Below are 24,986 nucleotides of genomic sequence, written 5' to 3'. Positions count from 1 at the left end.
TGTTATTTTGCCATCTGCATCATTATGGCATGAAGAGTACTAATTTCCTGAAAAAATGTTGTACTTAGGCAGTTGAACTGACAAGACATACAAGTTTCATTTCTTGTTTTCTGATGATTTTCCCACAAACATGAAAACCACAAGCTGTAAACCAAGAGCAAACAAACAATCTGAATACTGACCACACAAAATAACGCAACATTGTTTTCAAAATACAGAGGTCACCAACCCTGGTTCAGGAAAAACTAACTCTTTAGTGACCTGAGCAACATGAGCAGTGATACTTAACCCTTCACATGACCTGACCCGCATAGTTGGAGAAGTGATACTTAACCCTTCACATGACCTGACCCACATAGTTGGAGAAGTGATACTTAACCCTTCACATGACCTGAACCACATAGTTGGAGAAGTGATACTTAACCCTTCACATGACCTGACCCGCATAGTTGGAGAAGTGATACTTAACCCTTCACATGACCTGACCCACATAGTTGGAGAAGTGATACTTAACCCTTCACATGACCTGACCCGCATAGTTGGAGAAGTGATACTTAACCCTTCACATGACCTGACCCACATAGTTGGAGAAGTGATACTTAACCCTTCACATGACCTGACCCACATAGTTGGAGAAGTGATACTTAACCCTTCACATGACCTGAACCACATAGTTGGAGAAGTGATACTTAACCTTTTACACACAGAGATGCCACGCACTCAATAAATACCAGCTTTTAAGAACAGAATGATTATTTTACACTGTTTCACATGTCCCAATGTTAGTTAATGGTTAAATTTCAGTATTCTTGCAGTATAATTTCAAACCAAATTCAGAGTTCCAAAACCCCCTGAGTTAACAGAATAAACACTAAAGCTATCTTTTAACAATAAATGTTGACACTTTTATAGATGTAATTAGACTGGATGAAGAATTGATACCCCAAAATGATATCATAACCCCTGAGATGCTAAACAGAAAGGCTATTTGATGATTATCAAGTGTTGTTGATCTGTGTTCATGATGGTGTATACGAGCTTGTTATTCACATGTTAACCCTTTCAGGTACAAGAAACACATATCAAGCTTCTGATGCAGTTGCTCCTGCTGCTGCTCGAGGGTTAAAGTCATCAGTGTAGTGGCACTGTGAACTCATGTCCACATTCACGTAGGTGTTCTCAATGTTCCTCCGCTGGGGGCCAGTGTTGTGTTCAAGCTGCGAGATCATATCTGTGATGTCACGAGCCACGTCTGCAAAGGATGGCCGATCGTTTGGTGTGGCAGACCAACAGTGACGCATGATGGTGTACCTGTAAAGACAACAAAAAAACAGTTCAAACGTTTGCAGTGGTCGGCACATACAGTTGCTTAGTTTGGTGTAATGCAATTTTAATTGATACTGAAGTTCTCATAGTGTGACTGAAAGTAAAGCCCATAAGATAGTGACAGAGAATAAGACATTCACAACTTTAAAGACAACCATCAGCAATGAGGTTGCTTAATGGGTAAAGCATCTGCTCGACACACACCAAAGACCCCGGTTCAACTCCCCACATGGGTACTGTGTGTCAAACCCATTTCTCATATCCCCAGCTGTGATAAAGCTGGAAAACTGCTAAAATCGAAGTAAAACAATGTTCACTCGCTACTCATCAGCATTGTACGGTGAGAACTGACCTAGAAAACATGATGAGGACCAACCAGATGTGAACAAATCTTGGTACCTTTCCAATCACTTGTATAGTAACTATAGGCAACATCCATACTCAGCAGTTGCTGAGTAAGACACAACATTACTGTTCTGGCTGTTGAATAGGTAGGGGCCAGATAAACAACTACAATACAACAGTCTCACACAAAGAGATCAGATTTTCATGGATACAGGGAGTGTCTGCAAATAATCGACTCCGGACCAGACAATCCAGTGAACAGCAAGAGCATCGATCTGTGCAAAAGGGAACTGATGGAATGTGTCAATCAAGACAGCGAATCTGATCACCCGATCCTGTTAGTCGTCTCTTACGACAAGCATAGTCACCTTTTATGGCAAGCATGGGTTGCTAAAGACATATTCTACCCCGGACCTTCACAGGTATTCATGGACAAGGTGGTCAGTACATGAAAGCATTTTTCACAGATGTCAAACACCATACAGATTTGAAAATTTCTGAATAAAATATATTTTATACTTATCCTGACTCATGCTAATTATGCTTATCTCCTCCCTTTACGCGAAGACAGTGGAACACTTGAAATCCCTTGAAGTTCCGTTCTAACTGAAATGGACGTACAATACACTCACCCATCGGAAGCCTCCCTTTCCCCCATTATGGTCACATGACCCGCCATACTTGCCACTCTCTCCGAATCTCATAAGCCCAACACAAGAATTACTGGGAATTCAGTCCAGTACTTCCCCCACCTAGAGGGAATTGTAATGGTGATAGTTCAATCCTGTTCTTCCAGTATTCATCTGTGCGATGGTTGGATCGAATCCAGTTGAACTTGTCTTCTCTTGAAGCATTCATTGACTGGAACGTGATGATATGTAGATCAGCTAGCATCCTGCGAGTGTTTAATGCAACTCTATGTCAAGATTTCCAATCAACACCAGTCGCAACCCTTCTTCATGTACAAGTATCCTTGTTACAAGTACAGGGTCATAATCACTCATGCTAGCATGTTCAAGATGTGCGCATGGACTTTCAAACATTATACTCCACAAAGCATCTTGGTCTCAACAAGTCACGTGATAAAAGGGTGAGTGAAACTCAGCACCATTGTGGAACTGTTAGTTGTTGTGCAGCCACAAGTGGCCGAAACTGATGAATGCCAGCAACGACATCTGTGGCGATGTCCTGAAGGCAGTGACTGCCAAACGTCATATTTGATTTCCAAAAGCTGTCCTCCATTATAGTTGTTAATGACACAGTTTCCATGTAGAGTGAGTGTCAACGCCAAGGCTCTCACGTCATGTGGACTGGAGATGTCAAGTCCTGCTGCTTTGTAGGCCCTCAGTTTTTACAGCTCTCATCCATACTGAGATAGTGTTGTGGGATATTTCCGTAGGTTACTCAGTAGATACTGGGATGAATAGCTGCTTGTTGTCATCTTGTCTTGGCATGTTGGTGATATATTTCCAATGCTCCCATCTCAGTCCTCGATGTACAATCTCACAATGACGGACAAGAATCATGTGCATTTGAAGTCCAGAGCATGTATTTCTGACATCTGTGCCACTGTTGCTGGGGCAAGTAGGAACAGCATTTTCTATGTCAATAATTCAAACAATAATTCATGGCTCGTAGACATCACTCATGAGGTATGTCGTAGAAGACATGAGTAGTCTGCTATTTGAGGATGTGTGGCCTTCGTTTCAGTGAAGTCTTATTTCTGATGTATGTTTCCTGCCGCATCCATTTATCATCGTATAATAGGAAGCGCAAGTATTTCCTGGAGTCCAAATGTACTGGAATGTGCAAGTAGACATCTTGTAGATAGATACTGGCTAGATAATCCGCTGGATGGATGAGATGCCGCATTTGTGGTAGATGGATCATTCTGAACCGTTCTGGCTTCAGTAGATAATCCTTGTTGAACTCCTTCATGTTGTATATAAGTCAAAACTTTTCTTTGGAGTTTTTCTTGGGTACCTCCAGTAGCACAGTAGACGTCCATCCACTTGCGAAGGCTGTACAGGAATGGCTGGGGGTGGAAGGTTCCTGTCTGATCTTGAACCTGATCTTCAGTGCTTTCCTCCTTTAGCGCTCCTGGCAGGAAGGCCTGTTCAACGTGAGCGCCTGCTTCCTCCGGCTGAGTGACAAAAAGAGCCCTTGCAATTGCAAGCATTGTACTTCTTGTTTCTCACTCTCTGAAATCCGGGGAACTTTTACTTGTTACAGGAACACGGAGAAGTTTGCTTAAGGAGAGCAGTCAAAGTGTCAGTGGACTTTATCATCGTTACTTCCCTTGTGTCCAGAGTAATGGATTTAGCGACATCCTCAATTCTGCCGTCGAACACAGTGGATGCTGACCAGAAATGAATTGTTGATCCTTCTTCTGGGTGACAGAAGCAGAGAAGATCATCCTTTCTTCATCATTCTCTGAGTTGCTGCACTTGGAAATGAGATCCTCATTGATAGCCCTGGAATGGGTGACTCCGAAGAAGGAATGACGAGTGGTTGCATCCAACAGGGCTAATCGCTTATACTCCACTTTGTAGGATCTAGTGCGAGCTTGTACAATTCATCTACTTCAGCACTTTCACAAAGGGCTCCATATGAAGAAGTGGGAATCAACGAGCGCTGAAGGCCAGGATGTGTTGTTGCTGATACTTAGTCGCTGTCTGAAAGGCTGTTGACAGAGTTTCCAGGGTGGTAGACATCGGCGCAATCAGCGGAAACGTCCAAGTGTTGATGTCCCCGCTACTCATCATATAGGTATGAGCCTCGTTGGAGTCCTTCGATTTTAAGACCAGGTTGAAACCGTTTGTGATACATGATGTAATCTCATTGTCTGAGAAAAGAGCTTGCAATGATACAGCCAATGGAACATCCTCCATACTGCAACATGAGGATACAACCAATGGAACATCCTCCATACTGCAACATGAGGATACAACCAATGGAACATCCTCCATACTGCAACATGAGGATACAGCCAATGGAACATCCTCCATACTGCAACATGAGGATACAGCCAATGGAACATCCTCCATACTGCAACATGAGGATACAACCAATGGAACATCCTCCATACTGCAACATGAGGATACAGCCAATGGAACATTCTCCATACTGCAACATGAGGATACAGCCAATGGAACATCCTCCATACTGCTACATGAGGATACAGCCAATGGAACATCCTCCATACTGCAACATGAGGATACAGCCAATGGAACATCCTCCATACTGCTACATGAGGATACAGCCAATGGCGATGATTTCCATGAAAGAGTGAACTGCTGCATGAAGAGGCTGGTGTCCAGTGACTGCTGCACCAGTTGGTTCTCAGTGGCGGTTGACTCGCAGAAGGGAGACACAATCTCATCACTAAAAGACTTCAAAGTAGTCGTAGACTTAGTCTTTGACAAAGACGACCTTAATTTCATAGGTTGAGATGATCCTGATTTTGACAACATTTTCTTCTGAGATCTAGACAATAGTAATTACAATCCAAAAACAAATATGACATAATTTAGACCATAGGACCGACATTAAAGCGAAAACTTATCGCTGTATCAGGACCCAAAGTGCCTCCATCCGTTCTTGCCAGGTGATGAAAGAGAGAGTGCCAAGCATGGCTGGTCATGTGACTGTAATGGCGGGAAAGGGAGGTGAGTGTATTCTATGTCCGCATCAATTAGAAGGGAACTTCAAGGGATTTCAAGTGTTCCAATATCTTTGCATAGAGGGAGGAGATAAGCATAATAAGCATGACTCAGGATAAGGAACAAGAGTCATCAAAAGATGACATATCCCCCGGCCCCCACATATTTGAAAGGACAAATCATATGACAGTTACTTAATGTTCTTTTAGACTAAGTTTGAATTGTTTCCATGCAATTCATGAAAAATATAAATGCCATATATCTGTAATCAGAAAAAGACTCCATTTCAAGATCTGTCTCATATATCTGCCAAGATCTGCTGAAAGATATGAAATGTTTTCAAGTTATGCTCCGGAGTAGAAGCCCATCCCTCCATTTTGATGGAAACCGGGAAAAATAAAAATGCCAATGTTTTGTAAATAGCAAAAGGTACTACTGTGTGGTCCTCCTCAAACATGAATTTCAGTTTTACTGAAATATATTAAGAAGTTTTTGAGTTCTGCTCCAGAAACTAAGCCCATCCCTCCATTTTGACACAAAGTCTGAAACATTTCATGGAAACCAAGAAAATAACAAATCACAAAAACCTGTCAATAGCAAAAGGCACCACTGATTGATATATCTACCAAGTTTTGCAGAAAAGTATTGAATGGTTTTTTAGTTCTACTCCGGGAAAGAAACACACCTCTCACTTTTGAGACTACATCCAAAACGTTTCCATGGAAACCGAGAAAATAATACAGTCAGGACACGTTAGTCCGGACCCCGGACTATAATACAATAGCTAGCTGTAACCAATCTTGTTTACTATATAAACTTATTACCTGTTGATTCAGTAATCTGGTGCTTCACTCTCCGTATCCAAACGTTAATCAGCGATAACAGCTTAGCTAATTACACATAGTTTTGCTTCATTAATCCGGCAGTACATCAAAAAGGTTCGGATAATCCCTTCACACCATGAGCCCCATTCAGTGATAATTGTTAAGTGACACTTGCGAGGTGAAGATGTCGTTAGTTTGTGATTTTGATCAATTAGTAGGTCTCACTTTTGGTTAGTTGGAGTAATACCTGTAATGCTTACTTCCTGTATAAAACACTGATCGTGTCAAAATGAGATCAGCTGACGCTTGTCAGTTATAATGGCAAGTCCCGGCCCAAGGCGTAAAAGATGTGAAATTACTGCCGCACAAAGAAAAAGAAAACCCTAAAGCCAATTTTGATCTTATGTGTAAACATTTTGGTCAAGAATTCGGACATTCTATCAGCACGAGCACAATTTTGGACATCGGATATGTTTAGTGATTGGCTATGATCATTTGACAGACAGATGCAATCACGTGGTTGACACGTGATCTTACTTCGTGACAATACTGCCAGTCACAAGGGTGCCAATGTCAAACTGACCAATGTGAAAGTTAATTTCTTGCCCCCAAACACCACATCGCACATTCAGCCAATGGATGCTGGCATCATGAGAACTTTCAAGGCCCACTACAAGTAATATCTCGTCAAGCATTTCATTCAGTGTGCCGACCGGCCACAGACGCTTAATCTCCGTGAAGCACAGAGAAAACTGCCTGGTCCAAAGTAAAAAGCTCCACCATTCAGAACTGTTACCGTCATGTAGATTTCTTTCACAAGTGAGTTTTGTTACGTGTATGTATAATCTATCCAGACATGATTGTATGCATTGATTGGTTATTATATGAATATTCAAGTTATTATGTCTACAAACTGTAATAAAGTCTTTTGATACTTGTATACGTTCATATGTTCTTGTATTGCCATGTCAAAAGGAAGTAACCCTACTGTAGTTGTGTTCATAAAAGTTCATTTCAGTAGTCTGTACGTTTCACTATCCGAACGTTTTTGATGAAAAACAAAAGTGTCCGGATTTACGCGGCCTGACTGTACATCACAAAAACCTGTAAATAGTGAAAGGCACCTCTTTAGGTTCTGACTGATATATCTACCAAGTTTCGCGTAAAAATATTGAATATTTTTATAGTTCTGCTCTGGAAACGAAGCCCACCCAACCACTAGACGAACACAAAAGTGTTCCATGGAAAAACAAAAAAACTAAAAATGCCAAAAATCTGTAAATAGCAAAAGGCGCAACCATAGGTTGAGATTATTATATCTATCAATTTTGGTCTTAAAATATTGAACAGTTTCAGAGTTATGCTCCGGGAACAAGATTATGACAGACGGACGGACGGACGAGGCATCAACTATATCCCACCACATTACGTGCCGGGGGGGATAAAAATGTAAATCTTACAGAGGGTCGGGGCAGTACTGTGGTTGTGCCATCCTCCGTCCTGCCTTCAAGTAGCGGATGACGTCCCAGTTGTCCACCTCAGGGTATGGGTTAACTCCCCTTGTCATTAGCTCCCATAATACAACACCAAATGACCACTGCAACAAAGGAGCATACAATCAAGATCAAAGACAAAAATGCACTGATTACTACGCATTGATTCCTGGTTGTAGTGGATATTTTCAATCATGTACAGCCTCATATGACTGGGCCACGTACAGTCTTAGATGACTGGGCAACCTACAATCTTAAATGACTAGGCCACCTACAATCTTAAATGACTGGGCCACCTACAATCTTCAATGACTGGGCCACCTACAATCTTAAATGACTGGGCCACCTACAATCTCAAAGGTCACATGCAACATAAAACACAACTTTGCAGATTCAGTATGCACTCACCAAAAGAAATCATCAAAAATGCCAATTCAACATATAAAGTTGAAAAGAAACGCGATGAAAAAAAAAGCCTGCGAAATTGGAGTTCAAAAGATTCACTAAATTTGTGGTTTCAACAGCTGTGCTGCGCTGCGCACATAACGCATGCACAGTGAATAGGTTCGCGAAGCTTGAACCCGGAGCTAGAATGCCCGGAGTATGAGGTCGTGAGCAGTAGTCTTATCTTAGTTGTGTACACAAACAAGTAAATAATCTACTCATTACATAAACAAAAACTTGTTGATTGTGGTAAGCAGCCTCTGTCACAGAGCATGCTCAATGTCTGGTTTATTGACACCTATATGGCTATCTGCCTGTCTGCTAAAGACAGTATGCAATACACAGCTTCAATCATTGACCACATGCAATTTGAAGTTTACACCTATCAGGTTATACGCCATAAACAAAATAAATTGACTTATGACTCGTCCACCCAAGTCCTCCATTTTTCTCGGATGATTGGATCAGACAGAAACTGATGCAAACTCTTGTCAGTTTCAAGTCCTGCTTGGTACTGGGACGAATGACAGTTTCCAGTCACGCAGTAGTTCACCATCTCTACTGAGATGATTTTTGATCAATTTTTTGGGATCGAACGCAAATTCAGGGAACATGTATTTAGAAAAGCCAACATCTTTATATACACATTATTTATGGATAACAACTTCTAGTGGAAATGATTTTGTTTGACAACGGTATACGAATCCATACTGAAACAACACATCAAGTACAATAAATGAAGTTGTTATCCATAAAGAATCTTACTTTCTTGTGACTCGTCATACTTCTAAAATGCCCATCAAACAGATCATCTTTGTGAACACACTATGAACCCTCAGCGTATCAGCAAATGAACCAGCCAATCGGAAGCCGTCGTTACACTTCGGTGCACCCCCAACCCTCTACGACTGGGTTCGGTCTCCCGAGGAGTTCGTTTCGAGGGAAGTAAGCCCAAGTACAAAATATTGCACTTTTGAATCCTGATTGTATGCTTATAATATTGTTTATTTGTTTTTTTACAAACGGCAATGTATAATATATGTCATGAATAAGTGATACTTGTGCTTTAAAAATGTTTGTTTTTTTGTTGCATGTGACCTTTAAATGACAGGTCACCTACAGTCTTCAATGACTGGGCCATCTACAATCTTAAATGATTAGTCACCTACAGTCTTTGATGACAGGGCCATCTAAAGCCTTAGTTGACTGTGGCACCTACTTTTAGAATAATTCAACTTACAACATCAGATTTTGCATTGTAGGTTCCCTTCTCCAAACTCTCCAGCGCCATCCACTTGACTGGGAGCTTGGTCTTCTTGTTGTCGGAGCTGTAGTAGTCCTTCTCGTAGATGTCCCTTGCCAGGCCAAAGTCAGCAACCTTGGCATGGAAGTCTTCATCCAGCCTTCATCAACACAACATGGTGAGTAAGCAAGTTAGGTTTCAGACTTCCTTCAACATGTGAGGGGAGGCCGGAGTGGGTGGGTGAGTGGGTGAGTGAGTGAGATTGAACACTTCCTTGAACGTGTGAGGGGAGGCCAGGGTGAGTAAGCAAGCGAGTCAGTCAGTCAGGTTTAACACTTCCTTGAACAAAGTAGATGGCAAGGTCAGCTGGATGTGTGAGGGAGGCTATGGTGAGTGAGTGGTTGAGTGAGTGACTGAGTGGCTGAATGTGAGTGAGTGAGTGAGTGAGTGAGTGAGTGGGTGAGTGAGTGGGTGGGTGGGTGGGTGGGTGAGTGAGTGAGTGAGTGAGTGAGTGAGGTTTAACACTTCCTTGAACAAAGTGGATGACAATGTCAGCTGGATGTGTGAGGTAGGCCAGGGTGAGTGTGTGGTTGAGTGAGTGACTGAGAGCTGGATGTGTGAGGGAGGCTATGGTGAGTGAGTGGTTGAGCGAGTGGTTGAGTGGCTGAAGGTGAGTGAGTGAGTGAGTGAGGTTTAACACCTCCTTGAACAAAGTGGATGACAATGTCAGCTGGATGTGTGAGGTAGGCCAGGGTGAGTGTGTGGTTGAGTGAGTGACTGAGAGCTGGATGTGTGAGGGAGGCTATGGTGAGTGAGTGGTTGAGTGGCTGAATGTGAGTGAGTGAGTGAGTGAGTGAGGTTTAACACTTCCTTGAACAAAGTGGATGACAATGTCAGCTGGATGTGTGAGGTAGGCCAGAGTGAGTGTGTGGTTGAGTGAGTGACTGAGAGCTGGATGTGTGAGGGAGGCTATGGTGAGTGAGTGGTTGAGTGAGTGGTTGAGTGGCTGAATGTGAGTGAGTGAGTGAGTGAGTGAGTGAGGTTTAACACTTCCTTGAACAAAGTGGATGACAATGTCAGCGGGATGTGTGAGGTAGGCCAGGGTGAGTGTGTGGTTGAGTGAGTGACAGTGGTTGAGTGATTGAATGAGAGTGAGCAAGTGAGTGAGTGAGCAAGCAAGTAGGTGGGGTTTAACGCTTCCTTTAACAAAGTGGATGACAATGTCAGCTGGATGTGTGAGGTAGGCCTGGGTGAGTAAAAATACAGTCAAAACTACTTTAGAAACACATCAAAACAAAAAATGAACCAAAGCAACAGAAAACATGACAGGGATTGATCTAGAACTGTGCTAGCTAAAGTCTGCAATAAATGATTTGAATGAAAAATTCTTAATTTCACAGTAACTGAATAAACTACAGAAGAAGAATTTGACAGTATAATTTGTGCCAAACTCAAAATATTTTTTCCAATTCAGAAAGGAGACGTGCTGAGCTGAAATCCTAGATAAATCCCTGTCCAAAGCTGACATAACTTACATGCAGTTTCTGGCCGCTAAGTCTCTGTGAACAAACTTGAGACTGGACAGGTATTCCATACCTCTAGCAATGTCTATGCCAAACATTATCAAATCTTTTATTGTGGGGTTCTGAAAGTCAAGGAAAACCAGTAGAATTGTCAGTACAAATCTACATCAGCCTCATTAAAATCAACTCTCTGATACAATACCTTTCTGCAAGATGAAAACACCTTCACAGCAATCAGACATTCATTGTCAGGGCTTTGAAATCTACAGATAAAAGATTTCTCCAGAAAAAGGCAGTCTCCCAGCATTTTGAAGTGATTTTACTTTTACACCGCACTCAACAATATTACAGCTATATGGCAGAGTGTCTGTAAATAATCTAGTCTGGATGAGACAATCCAGTGTTCATCAGCATGAACATCGATCTGCTCAAATGGGCACTGTTGACTTCTGTTAACCAACACATCAAGCCTGACCACCTGATCCCATTAGTCGCCTGTTTTGACAAGCTGAAGATCTATTCTACTCCAGATCTTCACAGGTAACGTATTTTGGACATTTCTATACTAAAACTGAGTGTGACTGAAGGAATATTTCTGTTCTCTGCGGGTTGTCTTTGAAAGATTCAAAATTTGTTATCAGATTGTGAAGAAATGTAATGAGATCATTTCACAAGAATCGGCAGAAGATGACATATCCCCACTGCCCCATCATATTTGAAAGGGCAAATCATTTGACAGTTATTTGATGTATTTTCAGACTAAGTTTGAATTGTTTCCATGAAATCATGAAAAATATAAATGCCATTTATCTATATTGAGAAGTTTTCAGAAGTGAAGGTCATCTCTCCCTTTTGAGACCAAAGCACTTCCATGGAAACCAACAAAAATAAAAATGCCAAAAATCTGGAAATAGCCAAAGGCACCAGCTTATGTTCAATATATCTACCACGTTTCGGACGGGTGAGGCATGGACTACATCTCCCCTGCATTACATGCCAGGGGGATAAAAATGCTGATATCTGATTGGCTACAAAGTCCACACAGCCTTCATTTATACTGGGAGATCAAGGTCACACATGGTTCACTGCACATGACCTTCCATATGAGTGTCTTCTAATGTATCTGACTTGAACAGACATCAACCCAGCGTGATGTGTGTTTGGCTTGACTCCCTCAGGTGGCAGTGACCTAGGCAGTGTCACTCCAGGCTTCCATACTGATTGTTACTAACTCAGATTCCTCAATATTTAGGTTCCTTGGGACTCAGTTAAGTTAACAAGAGCAGTCATGTTGTATCCTGTGTTTAGATCCAAGCTTATGGTTATGAAACCAGCAATAAGGGTCAACAAACATGCAAAAAATGACTTTCTGGAAACCTTAAGGGATGTTGATCATCTTGGGATTTGAGACACACTAAACCCCTGAGGAACCCACAGCCCAACATCAACCAAGAGGATGTTGGGATCTTAACTAAGAGGTGCATTTTAAATAACAGTCTTTGACAGTAATGAGACACTGCAAGTCTGGTCTGAAACCCCTTTATGGACTGGTTCCTTATTACAGAGGTTGGTGTGTAGGGAGACATGAGATTGGTCAGTATCGGTATCATGTTTTGCTGGCCCCCTTCCCGTAATTTCCCGATTAACATTTTTTTCATTTCCCATCTCAAATACACAGAAAATCTTTTTTATAACACAGCCCCCATAATACAGACCAGTCATTGAACAATGTTTTAGATTACTAACAACAGTATCAAATATAATACAGTGTCGTTACACAGCACTATAACCTCACAAGCCCACTTCCCCTCACATTCAGAACATTAAAAAAACATATGTAAAAGGCAAACTGGAGATGAAAATATCCAGGAATATGAGGGAAGTTAGCTATTATTATTATCAAGGTACATGCAAGGAAACTAATGATGAACACTAAAAACAATAAGCATTCATTAAAAAAATATACAAAATGTATAAATTTGAGTAAGAATTAATGTCATATAACCTGAAGCTGTTGTATGATGCTACACATCTTTCTAATACTGAACAAGGAAGTACCTACCATGGTACATGTGTCTTCTGTCTACAACTGAACTAGGGAATACCTACCATGGTACATGTGTCTTCTGTCTACAACTGAACTAGGGAATACCTACCATGGTACATGTGTCTTCTGTCTACAACTGAACTAGGGAATACCTACCATGGTACATGTGTCTTCTGTCTACAACTGAACTAGGGAATACCTACCTTGGTACATGTGTTTACTGTCTACTACTGAACTAGGGAATACCTACCATGGTACATGTCTGCTGTCTACAACTGAACTAGGGAATACCTACCTTGGTACATGTGTCTTCTGTCTACTACTGAACTAGGGAATACCTACCATGGTACATGTGTCTTCTGTCTACAACTGAACTAGGGAATACCTACCTTGGTACATGTGTCTACTGTCTACTACTGAACTAGGGAATACCTACCATGGTACATGTCTGCTGTCTACAACTGAACTAGGGAATACCTACCTTGGTACATGTGTCTTCTGTCTACTACTGAACTAGGGAATACCTACCTTGGTACATGTGTCTTCTGTCTACTACTGAACTAGGGAATACCTACCATGGTACATGTCTGCTGTCTACAACTGAACTAGGGAATACCTACCTTGGTACATGTGTCTTCTGTCTACTACTGAACTAGGGAATACCTACCTTGGTACATGTGTCTTCTGTCTACTACTGAACTAGGGAATACCTACCATGGTACATGTGTCTTCTGTCTACTACTGAACTAGGGAATACCTACCATGGTACATGTGTCTACTGTCTACAACTGAACTAGGGAATACCTACCTTGGTACATGTGTCTACTGTCTACTACTGAACTAGGGAATACCTACCATGGTACATGTCTGCTGTCTACAACTGAACTAGGGAATACCTACCTTGGTACATGTGTCTTCTGTCTACAACTGAACTAGGGAATACCTACCTTGGTACATGTGTCTTCTGTCTACAACTGAACTAGGGAATACCTACCTTGGTACATGTGTTTACTGTCTACTACTGAACTGGGGAATACCTGCCTTGGTACATGTGTTTACTGTCTACTACTGAACCAGTGAATACCTACCTTGGTACATGTGTCAACTGTTTACTACAGAACTAGGTAATACCTACATTGGTACATGTCACTACAGTCTTCTACTGAACTAGAGAGTACCTACCTTAGTTTCATCCCTTATGTAGGTCAACAGGTCCCCATGTTGCATGAAGGGCAGGACTACCAGGGGCATAGCGTCCAGCCCCAGACAGATGCCGATCAGCTCCAGGACATTGGGGTGATGGAAGTCCTTCATGATGAGAGCTTCCTGGAGGAAAGCCTGCAGTTCAATGTCTCGAGGAGCATCCTCTGTAATACGAGTGAGTGAGTGACTGAATGAGTAACTAAATAGGTGACTCAATAAGTGAATGAGTGGGCATGTGAGTGGGTGAATGGGCAAGTGAGTGAATCAGTAGGTGACTGGGCAGGTGGGTAAGTCAATGGGTGAGCATATCTGTGTGTTCTGATGTTTTGCATTGACAAATGAGTATCTATAAAAACGCACAATTGTTTTTCACAGTGTATATTTTTAACTTACCGATTAATGTCTCACAGTTGTTGCTCTGCTAGGACAGAATTTCCCTTTCAAAACCTAGTGTATTAATTATTTGAGGGTAGGTGTTTCAAAAGTGTTCTTTGTTTGTATTTGAGTAATGACAGGAACAACAATATCATGTTCATTTTTTTATGAAAGACATTGTACTCACGGTGTAGAGTTTTCACAGCAATCATTAAGTCGCCTTTCTCATCCGGCAGAGTGAGGAAACCCCGGTAGACACAGCCAAAATGTCCTGAACACAGACCAGCAAATATAATGAGTGCTTGAGTTTAGTTTTATGCCAAATTAGACACAGTCAAACAGTGAGGCAAGAAACGTTTTATACTTTACACACACCAGCCAGTTTAGACACAGTTAGACAGTGAGACAAGAAATGTTTGGTACTTAACACACACGAGCCATTATAGACATAGTTAGACAGTGAAGCAAGAACCTTCATGTATTTAACACATATCAGCCAATATAGACACAGTTGGGCAGTGAGGCATTCAAGAATTCACTTGATCTTATTCAAGTTTACTTCTCACCTACAAATACACGGTGTCTTTCAGACAGTGGTCAGATGCAACATATCACGCTAAATGAATTCAGAGTGGCTGAGATGAACACAATATGTGGTACTGGGTATTATATTTTCTCAGAAAAGTCCAATCCAGGATTTGAACCCACATTTTCAGTGAGACACACCTTATTGTCAGCAAACAAGCTATCCAACCACTCGGCCACCATGACTTGGTAGTGTAGATCATGTCCTTGTGTAGACCTATGATAGCTAATTGGCATGGCTCTGTACTGTACAGAGAATGAATAATCCCAAATACTACATCTCACCAATCTCACCCAAATCTCACCCAAAGCTCACTCTTACATTGGACATCTACATCTCTGACCTCACTCAGATCTCACTTACCCTCTAATAGTACCCAGGAGTCACCATATTTTCTAATCCAACCCATATTTACTATAACCGTACCCAGGACATACCAATTTACTCTAAGCCTACCTAGGGCTCACCATATCTACTTAAACCCTGCCCAAGACTCACCATATTTACTGTAATCCCACTCAGGACTCACCATATTTTCTCTAAACCTACTCAGGACTCACCATGTTTACTATAACACAAAAGTTACCATATTTACTGTAATGCTACCCAGGACTCACCATATTTCTTCTACTCCTAACCAGGACTCACCATATTTACTATTATAATAGCCAGGACTCACCTTTTCCCAGAATGTCTCCAAGTGTAAGGACCTCATGGTCAATCAGCAGATTCTCATTTTGTATAAGCGCCAGCATGTCGTCACTCACCATTGACAATGCTGTCTGGTGATGCTGCACAGGACGCTGCTCAGCATAATCTGTATAGAAACACAAGTACTCAATATTGGCATCCCAGACACCAGCAGCACATGTTCCAAATCTGTTGTTCAAACATGAAACCAGTATAAACTAGATTCTTCAATTTATCTACCAAAGCCTGAGTCCCATTACCCAATGTGACCGTAGTGACAAAGAAATAGTAACTGCTATACTCAGGCCTACCATACAAATGGTAAACAAATCATCAAAACCTGATCAGTCCGAGGGATGAGGGACCAAATTGTGCAGAATCGCAAGCTTGACACTGAGAAGTATGAACATAGGTTTGAAGCTTAATACAATCGGGGTTTGATGCGCTACATCCTGATATCAAATTTTCATGATGAGACTCATGGTTACAAAAAACATTATTGACCACAGTTTGTTTGGCTCTCCAGGCCGCCATATTTGACTATATTTAGGCCATTTCGGGATGCAATGGTTACCATTTTTGGATGCTATGACTGCCATTTTGTACGTTCAACAACCGTTCTTTTGTTTCCATTTCAAACGATTAGTTTTCTATTACAGAGCGTTTATTTCAGTTTTAGAGGACAATGTTGCAGTTTTGGAAGTTTATTTTCCTATTTTGAAGTTTTTTGTTCTGTTTTGGTGTATTGAGTTCAGTTTTGATACTTGGTCATCGTTTGCATGGTAGGACTGATACTTGAGCATAGACTTCTGACAGTTGTCTCTCTGTGGAACAGGGCCCCATATTGTGTCAACATATACCAGTTTACACACAACTTTTACAGAAAGAGCCTCTGTATGATGCTCCAGGGAAAAATTCTATGATTAACAAAATGTTATTTCTAGCAATACCTTGAATCATTTCTCTCACAAGCATTGTTTGACGCTTACCATTTTGCCGATTTTCAAAACTGTAAGTGCCGCCAGCACCGGTCATCTGGTGGATGTTCATCTCCTGTCCCGCAGTGTACGCCACAGTGTGTGCGCTGTCATCGATCTCCTTGAAGAAGCCAATCTTCTTCACCTTCATGATGATGAGAAGCACAACCACAGCAACCAGAATCAGGACAAGGATGACAATGAGGATGATGATACTGGTTGCCATTCCCGCTAAAGCACCATTGATGAACACAACATCACCGATGTCATCGAAGTGAAGATAGCCTACTTCAATCTGCAGATGGGAATACAGAAGAAGTTAATAGTGGCATACAGGAAAATATTTCTGGCTTTAAATATTTCCAAGAAATTATGACGTGAATATGATGAAGATGACAGCTGTGTTAGTTCCGTGAAGATATGTGGAATACCAGACTTAGTTTCCTTCTGCCAGCAAACTGGTAAAGATACCTCGATATTATACAAAACTGGTCTGTTGATTATTAATTCTGAGAAACTGGGACACTTTTGATAAAAAATAATGGATTTTTATTCCATTTCCTGCAGACAGAATACTGACTTGAGAGCAAGTGCAGATCAATGCTAACATGAGCGTGATCTATGAAGATTTATATGGTAGTTCACAAAACTAACTCTAAGAAATATGCATTTGTTCATGAGACTATTGAAGGGAGGCCACCACAACACTGATATTCATATTCCAATGTTTGTTAACGGAAGCCCATTGGCCCATGTATATGAGTGGGTGGCTGAGACTACTTTTATGCTGCTCACAGAGGATACTAAACGATCTTCCATGTAATACCGTTTTTATTAACCGAGTTAATGATTTGGTATCCAATGATCGACCACTTCAACCACTTTGCATTTGCATGAAGTGCCTGTAGTACATTGCATGATCACTTTAACAAAAGATTCATCCTTCTTTTCAATTCAGTTCTGCTCTTCAAGGCATATTGAAGATAATAACAGATTTGAATTACTGATAGGCTGCTGTTGCCTTGAGGCAGCTAAAATGTTGTTCTGATGATCAAATTAAATATTCATTTGGTATTTATTGCTTTTGAACGTTCTTTGCGGATGGACATGTAAAGGTGAAATGGTAGAGGTATTTGATATCCTCACAGCTACAATATGTACATACTCTTTCAGACATACGATCAGAAGGAGAAGAGGCCTGGGATGCTTTCTAAAAGAATAACATATTTTTTCCTTAGAAGATTATTTGGCCTCTGGAAGAATATCCTTTGATGCCTTTTATCAAATGTACATGTCCATATGTGCAGAAGTACACTAAACACAAATGTCATTAATTGACCATGGTGATAGAATGTTAAAAATGTGAACTTACGGTCACCAAGTGTGATACTTGATCCTTTTCACTTTCACTGACACTAACTGGCTTGTTGCTTGGAGTACAGAGAAGTGATGTGGCCTTGACCTCTGTGACATTGCACAGTGAAGTGCCAACTTTGACATTGAACTCTGAAGGGTGCAAAATAAGGTCAAGGTACTCTCCCTGAAAGGAAAATTACCAGCCAAAAATTAAAATCATTGATGTTTATTGAGATCAATATCAACTATGAGGCAAAAGAAAGTTATCATCGACATCAGTTGAATAAGAATTAGAAACAAAGACACATGTGAAATTTGTTATGATTATTTTACAACCAGAAATCATTTCAGAATATTTGACTGAAGATTTACTATAATATGGGTCTTGCATCTGCAGCAATTCTTTAAGAAAGAATCACGGGGTTAACATTAGAATTTACGTAAATCTGAGTTCATTCAAACAGTGAACAATGGGTCAAAGAGACTATGGTCAGGGCATATGTCATCAATAATGAGTGTGATCACCCTGTGCTTCCATATACCTCTCCTCAATGACTCTGTAATTCAACAGATGACATCAGCAGGAATCTTGTTCTGCAAGTCCAATAGATCAAAATAATCCCAGAGATGTTCAATGAGGTTCATGTCTGGAAAGGTGCTGGCCAGGGCAATGCACTGACATTAATGTTGTGCATGTATTCTTGAACAATTCTGGTAACATGAGGCCTTCTGTTGTCGTACTGTCATGTCTTCCATCAAATGAATGAATGACCTTGTCGTACTGTCATGTCTTCCATCAAATGAATGAATGACCAAGTCGTGAAAGGGCTGTTGGTGTGTCCTAGTACAGTCGCTGTTTCAAATTTGTTCCAGAGGTGGATGTGCTGGATGTAATGGGGGCCAGTTTCAGTCTGAAAGTCCTATGGTCCATTACTTTGCATTTGCTGGCAAATATTTAAACAATGATGAGAAAGCCTTACCTCAATCTTCAAGTGTTCATCTGTGACAGGGAAGTAGTAAATATTGGCGTCTCCTTCAAATTTGTGAAAATTGGGATCAAGATAGTACTGGAAATTGCTGATCCGGGCCTGCTTGAGTGGAAATGAGGGAACTCCAAGACTCTTCACTCCGTCCATTACGAAGAAGATTTTTATCCCCACTGGAAGTTTTTCAGACGGGGGTGTTGAAAGGGTTTCTGACACATCTAACGCATTGCAAACCATGGAATTACCACCATCAGCGACTACACATTCCTGGAACAGAAGAATGGCTGTATTTTATTTACATTTCACATAACCATGACTGCACTGACACAGAACTCATGCATTACTGTTGAATTAGTTGTTTCAAAGGCATTTAGAAGTTGGTGGAATCAAACTAAAAATGTTTTATGGTTCAACTACTTTATTATACAAGGTCACAACATTTCGAGACAGTTCCTAGTCTCTTCTTCACCTGAATCATAACATGTCATTAAGTGGTGAGTTCAGGAGTTTTGAGGTGTTACTGAAGAGGAAGGGAGATAGGCAGTTATGAGAGGACAGGGAGGGCTTAATGGTGCAGGGTGTTACTGAGGGAGGGGGGAAATGTTTTAGGTGATAGGGAGGAGTTTAGAAGCAGGTCACCTAAGGTGCTTAGATATGGGGAGTTCCTGATGTGGGATTATTCCACCTGGAACTCTGCTCACCTCTGTCTTCTCTAAGATGACATTATTATCGATACCGCCAATTCGAGGGAGTGCTACAGACCCCAAGTGGGCTCCCTTCACTGTAATCTTCCGGCCTCCACTGAAACAGACCACATCGTAATTGTGTCCAAAACTGTTATCAGATTTCATGAAGTAAATTTAGGCCTGCCTCAATCAATGATAATGTTTCAATGTACACGATATGTTATTGAACACGTTTCTAAACATACACACCTGTCACCATGAACTAAGTGTTTTAACATGCACTGGGCATGTTTGTGACCTGGAATGCAGTCACATCCAAGAATTATCTTTGATCTGATCTATCATCATCAGAAAACAAGGAAGTGCAATTCCAAACTTAGCGCTTTGGGCTATGTCTAAATTGACAATGGACAGCAATCTGTAAATTTAATGACACAATCACCAGACACGTCCTTAACCAACTGATATATGATTACTTAGATTTGTGGTCACTATAAGACCATGAGCCACTTTGAATGTTTTTTCATGTAGTGCATCCACTTTCTAGTCAATTTCTTGGATTGACCAAACAGGCATGCAATCTAATTACAGGACTGAAAAGAAATTTGTATAGGTCATCCAAATTTTTCAGCTATGCTAATAGAGAACTCATGTGTAAAGGTATCAAGGTAAACTACCACTTCTAACAATGCAGGCCAAACAATGTTTGAAAACTTGTGAGTTATTCAACATTAACTCAACAATGAGGGTTTCCTCCCCTTGGCAAGTACTAGTGTACTGTTGAGAACTGACTCAGCCCTTCGATTCTCAGATGTTACCGAGAACAATACCAGTCATCAAGATTTACCTTACAAAAGCCCTTGCAGGGTTAATGTCCGTTATGATAGGATCAGGCAGGTAAAGGAAGTTGCTTCTATTGTCTGTAAAAGAAGTTCCATCCACTTTCACCTTCAAAGGTCCCTGACCTCGAGGTTCATCTGCTGACCTCTTCTCACGAGAGATTAACCCGGTCACCTCAGACCACTTGGCTGTCGTGCACTTGATCTCCTTACTTGTCAAGCTGCAACAGGTGCTCAGACACACTAACTTGGTTGACACATGACAATATAAACCACTTATGTAGATTTATACTCATGCCGTTGATCACTGGATTGTCTGGTCCAGACTCGATTATTTACAGCTTGCCACAATATAGCAGGAATTTTGCTGATAACAGTGGTTAACAACATTAAATATACAGTTATCCTATCATGCTTGTAGTAGATAAGCAAAGTGTTCCCTTAATTACAGAAATACAGTAAACTAGGACTGGCTATCTGTGTAGATGATAGAGATCAACTCAAGACACGTTATGGATGGCAAATTCAGACAATAAAGATGTAGTCATCCATAAAGTGTCTTGCCTCTACATTTTTTACTGTTTCAGCTACTCATAATAGGACTGGTTCAACTTCATTAGTCCTTGAACCATAAACCAGCCCAGAAACTATGTTATCATAGTACCAGCATTTCCTGTCCTGTCCACTGGTATGCAAAGTGGTCATGCCCATGTCATGCCATGAGATTTTGAGTATCACTAGTAAACACACTGGAGTGTGAAATAGGCTATGAATCACTTGAGTTAGTCAAACTTATCACATTTAACATTAAATTAATCATGATGTGCATAATTTCAGTCGTGCTGCTCATACTATTTTACAAATACCATTTCAGTGTATACCATGCCATGGCACACAGAATAAGCAGTGTTTCCATCTCTTGTAGTGAAGATGGTTACAAGACCAGAGCACTTGCTGCATGGGGATGATGCCTGGAACACACAGTGGACTGACAGAACTGGCTACCTACCTGAATATGACACAGCTAAAGTTGTAAGCCACTGTGACGCTGTGTTCACCGCCAACATTCAGGTTTTCCCCCTTGATTGTAATGTTGGTCCCACCAGAAATCGGGCCATGTTTGGGGCTGAAGGATGCTAGTGATACATTCTGGGAACAGAAAGTAGGAACCATACAATCCGTATGCTAAAAGTGACAATAACAGTAAGAAATAGAGGCAAGGACAAAATGTACAATATCTCAGTAAATCTCAACAGATTATTTATTTATTTTCACTTTATGCTGATTGGCTATGATGTATGATTTGCCTTTTTAACAATCTGCCAACATTCCTATGTCAAAGTTACAGCTCATGAACAAGCTCATGTATCAGCACCAAGTCTGGTATTGTGGCAGTTTAGTCCACGAACAAAATAGTGGCACATAGTTCCATAGCTTGAATTATGATGAAATATATGGTGGCCATTTTGATAATCACATTTGAGAGAAGCACTCTTAGAGACACCATAGCAGGCCATAGAATCATTTCTGTTACATTTCAGCTCCCTAGATCGTGAAAAGTCAATAAACAGATGTATGGACAGACGACATGTCATGACATAAATAATGTCTTATGACTTTCAGGTCAGCTAATAAGGAATTCAACACACTGAACAAAAAGGAAGCTCAACTTAATAGTGAGAATGAATGCTGCTTTTCTAATGGAACTATTTGTCCATGAGGTAATAAATCCTGACTTTACTTGGAACATCTGTCATGCCCTGCATCTCCTGGGTTTGCAATTCTGTAAACCTGTACAAATATTTGTGTGCTTCTCGTGATCTCAAATTGCCCGTCTTGATTTGCAATGACATATTACTGACTAATCAAACATTGCAACTGGGACAAAAGGAAATGGATAAGGGAGGTAACTCTAATGGTGTCATCAGCAATCCACCACAAGTCTGGCTTGTAACTCACATTCTGACTGGAATATTAGAATGAACAGCAGATTTGCTAATGACAGTCACAGGCTAATGACAATGCAGGAACAACCAACACTGAACAAGTGGTTGATGTTGGTGAACCAAGACGCAAACCACAGAGACAAAGGAGACACTTCTATGACCAGAGATTCAATCGTCTTTAAACTGTTCACTCATACCTTGAATGTAAATTGCTGTTTTGATTCTGCTATTCCAGAGACATGGTATGGCCTCTCCGAATCGGTATAACTGTCTTCAACCTCCACTCGAACAATGCTACCAATTTCATTCTTAGTTGCCCTTGTGATGCATACAAATCTAAAAATAGTTGAACAACACATAGAGTATGTACAAGGAATATGATATAAGATGGCATACGATAGCGACAGATTTTAGAAAAAAACTAAAACTCTCAATCTTCACAACACTTGTGAAGGAAGTGACCATGGTAGGCACTTAATGATCAGTTTCCAAGTCACACACTTATCAGGACCTGCTTGAAGGCAGATATTCAGTCCCAAGTCAATATCTCAATGTCAGGACAAACTTCCCAATTCACTCACATTAGTAACCAGTGATGACATTGTTGTGCTAGCAGTGAGGTGACTTCAAGACACAACGCCAGTTAGGGTGAGTGAGTGAGCGAGTTTTAGCGATATTAGGCTAAATAAAAAAAAGTGAAATGTTCCTCAGGCATGGACGGGTCACTTTTATTTGTGCATGTAACAATTTTGTATTGCCATTTAAAAAAAATTATTTGGAGACCCATATGTTTATGCAAATATATAAATCTTGGCTAACAGCATGACAGCATATACCTTTTACATATTTCCAGTATTACACAGGGCAGTGTCAAACAACAAGGGTAAGTAACAAGCAATGACCCTGACCTTTACAATCAGCTTGAAAGTTGAGAGACAGACTTACTTTTCTGGTGACCAGCCTTTCTGTACATCACACACAACATCGGATATCTTGACGGTATGAGAAACAGAGCTTCTCCTTCCACCTAGGTTCTTCCCTGTGATGGTAAGCTTGGTTCCCCCGGCGGTCGGGCCTGACAGTGGTGATATCTGTAATGTATACAGTACAGCTGGCCATATGAAAGACTGTCTCAGGGTGAGTGGAAGTTTGACTCCGCTGTCCACAATATCACAGGGAAACCTGACTATAGCAAAAATCACCTGTACAAGACAGATGGTAAACTGGTGAGGATGTCTATCAGTATGAAAACATGGAGCTTGTTCCTACAATCATCAAATGTGCATTAGATTAACATGAAAAAATACTGCATTCTTGAGAAAAGTGACAATTCAAAAGTCAGGGGAATTACAACCGACCTGATACACGGAAGGTGGGCACTCATCTTGCTTCCAGTCCGGGGGTTTGCTGCATTCACTCCTGGTGGTACAAGCATCAATGCACCAGCCACAGCCAATCGGATCCCTGCTGACAAGACACTGGTCACAGTCTTTGTGCACGCGACAAGAGTCAACGGGGAACCGGACAACCTGTCAGAAAACATTATGTATGTACCAGCTTGATAAATGACATGGTTTTGCATTAAAATTTGATTTTGTTAATTGTTTTAACCAGGTTTATGGCATTGGTCTGTTAGTAATCTAGTCTGGACCTGACAATCCAGTGATCAACATCATGAGCATCAATATACACGATTGGGATATGAGTGAGTGAGTGAGTTTAGGCCTATTTGACCACAGACCCTTCACGGGTTGGGATATGATGACATGAGTGAGTGAGTGAGTTTAGGCCTATTCTACCCCAGGACCTTCACGGGTTGGGATATGATGGCAAGAGTGAGTGAGTGAGTTTAGGCCTATTTGACCACGGAACCTTCACGGGTTGGGATATGATGACATGCATCAACTAAGTCATACAGTATTGTGTGGTCCAATAAAATTATCTCTTGTGGCAAGATCAACATACCTTGTTTCTCGTGACACAACATAGACAGTATTGTGTGGTCCAATACAATTATCTGTTGTGGCAAGATCAACATACCTTGTTTCCCGTTTCCCGTGACACAATATAGACAGTATTGTGTGGTCCAATACAATTATCTGTTGTGGCAAGAACAACATACCTTGTTTCCCGTGACACAATATAGACAGTATTGTGTGGTCCAATACAATTATCTGTTGTGGCAAGATCAACATACCTTGTTTCCAGTGAGAAAGTGAAATAATACAGAGAGCACTGTGTGGTTCAGTATTTATTATCTGTTGTGGCGTGACCAACATACCATGTTTTCACCGAGGCAGACCCATGTTGTTTCAATGGACTGTAATAATGGATACATGTTTAGAGTCAGTCGCAAACACAATGCAGCATCGGGGATGTTATGGACATGCCTTGAAAAGAACTGCACTTCAACTATTTCTACAGTTGATGACATC

The 24,986-nt window shown here is 41.0% G+C and overlaps 1 protein-coding gene across 1 annotated transcript in view; it reads right to left on the bottom strand.

Annotated features, from left to right (window-relative positions):
* Positions 1-551: 551 nt before the first annotated feature.
* LOC137296186 (hepatocyte growth factor receptor-like) overlaps positions 552-24,986 on the bottom strand; it is a 57,540-nt gene continuing 33,105 nt past the window's right edge. The window contains exons 5-20 of the mRNA XM_067827901.1: positions 23,910-24,080; positions 23,497-23,642; positions 22,749-22,887; positions 21,615-21,754; positions 20,614-20,826; positions 19,782-19,881; positions 19,075-19,347; positions 18,111-18,278; positions 16,751-17,033; positions 15,751-15,888; positions 14,673-14,756; positions 14,090-14,274; positions 10,873-10,982; positions 9,335-9,497; positions 7,618-7,754; positions 552-1,311 (exon numbers count right to left, since the gene is read on the bottom strand). Coding sequence (XP_067684002.1) covers positions 1,083-1,311; positions 7,618-7,754; positions 9,335-9,497; positions 10,873-10,982; positions 14,090-14,274; positions 14,673-14,756; positions 15,751-15,888; positions 16,751-17,033; positions 18,111-18,278; positions 19,075-19,347; positions 19,782-19,881; positions 20,614-20,826; positions 21,615-21,754; positions 22,749-22,887; positions 23,497-23,642; positions 23,910-24,080 — 2,679 coding nt within the window. The 3' untranslated portion in view covers positions 552-1,082. The remainder of the gene's footprint in view (positions 1,312-7,617; positions 7,755-9,334; positions 9,498-10,872; positions 10,983-14,089; positions 14,275-14,672; positions 14,757-15,750; positions 15,889-16,750; positions 17,034-18,110; positions 18,279-19,074; positions 19,348-19,781; positions 19,882-20,613; positions 20,827-21,614; positions 21,755-22,748; positions 22,888-23,496; positions 23,643-23,909; positions 24,081-24,986) is intronic.

Source organism: Haliotis asinina, chromosome 9 (genome assembly GCF_037392515.1).
Source record: "Haliotis asinina isolate JCU_RB_2024 chromosome 9, JCU_Hal_asi_v2, whole genome shotgun sequence".
NCBI lineage: Eukaryota > Metazoa > Mollusca > Gastropoda > Lepetellida > Haliotidae > Haliotis > Haliotis asinina.
Note: the sequence above shows the minus strand (reverse complement) of the source record. Positions and strands in the feature narration are given on the sequence as shown.